The sequence below is a fragment of the Charadrius vociferus genome, unplaced genomic scaffold, assembly GCF_000708025.1.
Source record: "Charadrius vociferus isolate BGI_N301 unplaced genomic scaffold, ASM70802v2 scaffold1528, whole genome shotgun sequence".
NCBI classification, from domain to species: Eukaryota; Metazoa; Chordata; class Aves; order Charadriiformes; family Charadriidae; genus Charadrius; species Charadrius vociferus.
In genome coordinates, this window is record NW_009649849.1 from 1 (window position 1) to 5,044 (window position 5,044).

The following is a 5,044-nucleotide window of genomic DNA, read 5'->3' on the forward strand; positions in this document are numbered from 1 at the left end:
AAGGCGCCGGGACAGCAGCCGTGTCCCCTCCGCCACAGCGTCATCCTCGGTCAGCGTGACGCAGCACGGCCACCCTCCACAGCTCCGTTAAGCCCAAATGCTATGTTTATTGAGGACTGCTAATATTGTGATACCTCAGTTCAGCAACTTGTGAAATACCTAAATATCGTTAAATATTTTTTTTTTTAAAAAAAAAAAAAACAAAACCAAAACAAACCCCTAACCAGACTCTGGACTAAACAAGATGAACGTTAAACTAAAAAGTTAGAAGGGACGCTGTCTACATTAACGCTTTCTTTAAAAAATATAATTGCTTTTTCTTTTTTTTTTTTTTTTTGTGTGTCTCTTTGAAGTCAATTAACCACAGTGGTGAGACGCGCTCTCTTTTTCAGCCATTACGGCGACGCGGAGCGTCACTCCCCTGGTGACACCAGCCCCCGCTGTCACCCAAGGGAAAGGGACGACTCGCGCCCGCGTGCGGAAGGGTGCCGTGTTCCCCCCGCCACCGCCGCGCGGAAAAGAGCCGTGTCACCACTGTGCCACCAGGGCAGCCGAAAACCAGGAGTCTCTCGGCGAGCGCCGGGCCGCGGTTGGAAAGCCTCCCGCGCCCTGTGAGAAAAGTCCGTAGGAAGCCGCCAGCAGGATCAGTCCAGAGGAATAAAACCCTTCACGTCCGTCCCCGGGGTCAGTCAATGTACTGCGATAGCCAACGGAAACCCTCGCCGTAGCCTTGCCTCTTCAGCACGCTGCACATGAACACCTCCATGGGCCGTGCGTTCAGGTCTTTCAGTGGCACGTTTCCCTACGGAAATCCAAAGGGACGTCACAACCTCCCTGCCGCCCTCCGAGCCTTTTTCCCCCCTCCCTCTCGGCGGTACGGCGCGGGACTGTCGGACGCAGCACCGCGGGAGAACCGTTTTCGAGGCGCGGGGCTGGTGTAGCCGAAACGGTCACCGCGTGCGTAGGCGAGCGCCAAGAGCAGCCTCACGGTGGTTTGGTTGTTTGTTTTTTTTTCCCTACCATCGCTGCTCAATTCTCTCGCACCGTACCGGCTTTTCTTTTTTAAACACTCGAAAAAATGATTGGAGGCGTAACCGGATGGAAATTCAGAGTAACGAAACCAGAAGAGCCAGATGACGTGTTAAAACGCCAGCTCGACACCTAACTCCCCAAATTGTTGCAGAGGTACCGTGTTCGGCACAATCCGGGCAGTTTCAAAACCTGCCCGAGGGCATCGTCGTTATTATTATTATTAAAGATTCAGCTCGGTTGCTATCATGGACAAATTCACAGTTATCAGTTCAATTAGCTTCTAGATGGAGCTTCATCACACAACGAAAGGCGCAAGCCCTCCCTTGCTTGCGGACGACCCAAAATTTGGATGCCTCCCTACCTTTCCCGTGGTCTGTCCGTAGAGCCCAAAGATCTCCCGCAGTTTCTCCTCGCTGATAGCCTCCGGTCTGTCGATTTTGTTACCCAAGATGAGGATTGGCACGTTGGATATTGTTTCATCTGTCATTAGGGCCTGCGCGCAAGACCGAGGGGTTAAGCAGAAGCAGAGCAGATGGTCATAATTTGAAGAAAAACATTTTGTTTCAGCTCTGTGACCAACAAAGGACTATTTTTTGGTGCTGCGGAAGAGGAGTCTCTCCGGAAAGGTTTCTTGGAAGAAGCAGGTCCTATCTAAACTCAGGGGCTGTTAAACAACTGCTTCAAAAGCTTCTCAAGAGCCCATGGTTGACACACAGTAAGGGCATCCGGGCTTACGGAATCCAAGAATGGTTTGGGTTAGAAGGGACCTTAAAGATTATCTAGTTCCAACCCCCCTGCCCTGGGCAGGGACACCTCCCACCAGCCCAGGTTGCTCCAAGCCCCGTCCAACCTGGCCTTGAACACCTCCAGGGATGGGGCAGCCACAGCTTCTCGGGGCACCCTGCGCCAGGGGCTCACCGCCCTCACAGGGAAGAATTTCTTCCCAATATCTAATCTAAATCTCCCCTCTTTCAGTGTCAAACCGTTCCCCCTTGGCCCATCGTCTCAGGTCTCCCCAGAGCCTTCTCTTCTCCAGGCTGAACAACCCCAACTCTCTCAGCCTGTCCTTATAGGAGAGGTGCTCCAGCCCTCGGAGCATCTCTGTGGCCTCCTCTGGACCCCCTCCAACAGGTCCACGTCCTTCTTATGTCGGGGGTTCCAGAGCTGGGTGCAGTACGCCGGGCTTCTCTGCTCTGGGACAGTATACTTATAAATCTGGTCCCCCCATAAAGTAAAGTGCAAGTTCCTATAAGCACACGCTTTGGATGCTGCATCGCTGGTGCAAAAGGTGCACTGGAAGCGCAAATCCAAAGCACAATACCCTCAAAATGTGCTGTGCACAAGTTCCAGCCCCCCAAAGAAGAACATTATTTATAATTTAGCTATTCAGAAGTGTTAGAGAAGGAAAAATAGAAGGAAATTTACATTAAGCTCAACTTTGGATTCCATAAGACGCGAGTGATCTGCGCAGTCCACCAGGAAGACAATGCCGTTGATGGCCGGCAGGTAGTTCTTCCAAACTCGGCGAGCTGCAACGCAGAAACGACAAACACCGCCCCCATGAAGACACTACGAGGCAACGGGAAACCTACACCCAAAAAGGAGCCACCACCCTCTTCTTTAGGATTTCCCCAAGGCAGTTTTAAGACCCTCTGTGGTGAAGGGACGCACCGAGGCCACAAGGCAGTCAATCTCCCTCTGCTTTCACAAGTAACCAAGGCTGCCTGTTCAGCCAGGGTGTCTGTCTTCCAATATTTTTTTGTATTTAAAAAAAAAAAAAAAAAGGCAGAAAACCTTTTCTTAGAACTTCTAGAAAGCCTAAAAATAAAAATTCAGCAATTATTCAAAGGAATAAGCCTACGACATTCAAGTCTTCCACAGCTAAAAATATTTCAGGCAGCAGAGCATGAACTGGAGGCATTTGGGCATTTTTTTTTTTCCCCCAAACTGCCAGAATTAAGCAGAAGTACTGAACCACTGCTCGTTGCTATCACTTTTCGGCATCACTTTTTGGTAGATTTTTCTTAAGGCAGCTGAAGAACATCACAGAAATCAGAAAATCAACCTCATCTGGTGTCTCGCACTCAGCAACTTCGTTTTTACCTTGCTCGTGTCCACCCAGATCAAAAGTCGTAAAGGTCATTCCAGCAATTGTCAGCTCCTCTGATGCTGAAAAGTAAAAATACAGGCTGTGTCGCAGGAAAATAAACAAGCTGTCATGGACAGAATTTCTTGGGGATGCTCGTTTAACATCACACACCCCCCCTCACGTAAGATATCCTGTAGAATTCAGGAATTCCCTGAATTTCCTGTAGAATCCAGCCAGCAAAATGGAGTTGTTTCACAAAGTCACGAGCGGGAGAGAAGAATTTTTCCTGCCTCCCCACTTAAGCACATGCTTATTAATCCGCAATTATTACACTTTATCACGCTTTTCATTAGAAACGTGCTCCCTCCCCAAGAGAGGAACGTCGTATTAATTGAAGCACGCCAGCTCTCGGGCTCTCCGTTTTATATTTGAGAGGAAAACGCAAATCCACTTCAACTCGGGCAGCCAACGTGCAACTGCACCCTCAGGTGCAGTTCGTAAGACTCTTAAAGGCCTGTTGCCCCAACGCAGAGCTATCACCGAGGCATCTTCCACCACCCTGTCCCCCAAAATTCCAGAGGAAAAGCCACACCACGAGGCAGGAGGGGCTCAGTCGTGGGCAGACTTACTGGGATGTAGTGTCGGGACATGCTGACCCAGCCTGTCGTCTTTGAGCATGTGCAGCAGAGTGGTTTTGCCTGCGTTATCCAAGCCCAGGAACACAAGTTTTCCAGACTTCTTGTACAAACCTGGAAGGAAAACAAACGAGCAAGGAAAATTCCAGCAGGCCGCTGTCAGCACGGCAGCAGAAACGCCGCGACGCTTGCCGCTGTTTATATACGAAGCCCTCTCCCAGAGCTGTGCTGCCACCTGTGCATTTACAGTACTCCCAGCACGGAGACAAAACAGCCAAGAAAAAAATGTACAGCTTGAACTAGCTTTTACCCAGACAGTGCAAGGTAATACCTACAACAACAGACATTTTCTAGGCTCGTATTTCTGTGAATAACGTATTCTTTTCTCAGATATGTCTTAGCAGAAACGTGTGGCACAGTATTACTTATTTGCAATGGGTTATGGATCAATCTGTCACCCCAAAGGGGTATTTAAATGTGAAAATTGAATAAACTCATGAAAGACGGCAGCAAGTTGTTGAAGAAAAATTGCAAAGTGTGAAACAACACATCATTTTCTTTAGATAAACTGATTTTTTTCCACTTCCAGCTGTGCATCTGCCATAAGTAAGTTCCCTTAGGTTTCCAACAGGACTTTTTCTCATCCCTCCCTACCCCCATGAGACGTTCCAGAGAGCACCCCGTCCTCCAGCATGGATCTCCACCGGAATTCATGACTCTGGCAAGAGGCACTTGGCCATCACCCACGCCTCAAGAAAGGGCTGCTCGCGCCGCGGTGAGGCAGCCAGCCCAACTGCGCAGGTCACCCTAGACTGGGCAATGTTTTGGCCACCACCTCCGCAAAAAGCCTTCAACCCGGACACCGCTGGGGATGTTAGTGAGCGGCCAGCAGCTCCCCCAGGCAGGCCATGGTGGGCTGGCTAGGGTAGGAAGCGATAATTTGAGGAGAAGCAAGCAAGCCAGATAGCTGCAGCAGCGAGAAACAAGGGGAGTTGGTGAGCTTGGATACCAGGAGAAAGAGGAGGAGGAGGAAGAGGAGGGGGTTCTCTCCCTGGCTGGGCAGCAGGTCTGCTGGGCTAAACGGGCCCTTGGCATCAGCCCAACTGCTCTCACGCTTCTAAACGGCGAGAGAAAGATCGAGCGGGAGCCAAACACCTCCGAAAATATTCTCAAAGTTTCTCCCCCTAGTGTAAAAAAAAAAAAAAGCCTTTAATGATTTTGCAGCTTTCTCGACAAACTTTATACTAGTCAGAGCCATCGCACACTGCAAAAGAGACGCGCTTTAACC

At 49.8% G+C, this 5,044-nt stretch overlaps 1 protein-coding gene across 1 annotated transcript; it reads right to left on the reverse strand.

Annotated features, from left to right (window-relative positions):
* Nucleotides 1-435: 435 nt before the first annotated feature.
* SAR1A (secretion associated, Ras related GTPase 1A) lies at nt 436-4,450 on the reverse strand. Its single transcript, XM_009890933.1, has 6 exons — nt 4,411-4,450; nt 3,751-3,870; nt 3,136-3,201; nt 2,458-2,561; nt 1,394-1,525; nt 436-802 (listed from the first exon to the last, which is right to left on the reverse strand). The coding sequence occupies exons 1-6, from the start codon at nt 4,448-4,450 to the stop codon at nt 686-688; spliced, it is 579 nt and encodes a 192-aa protein (XP_009889235.1). The 3' UTR covers nt 436-685.
* Nucleotides 4,451-5,044: the final 594 nt, after the last annotated feature.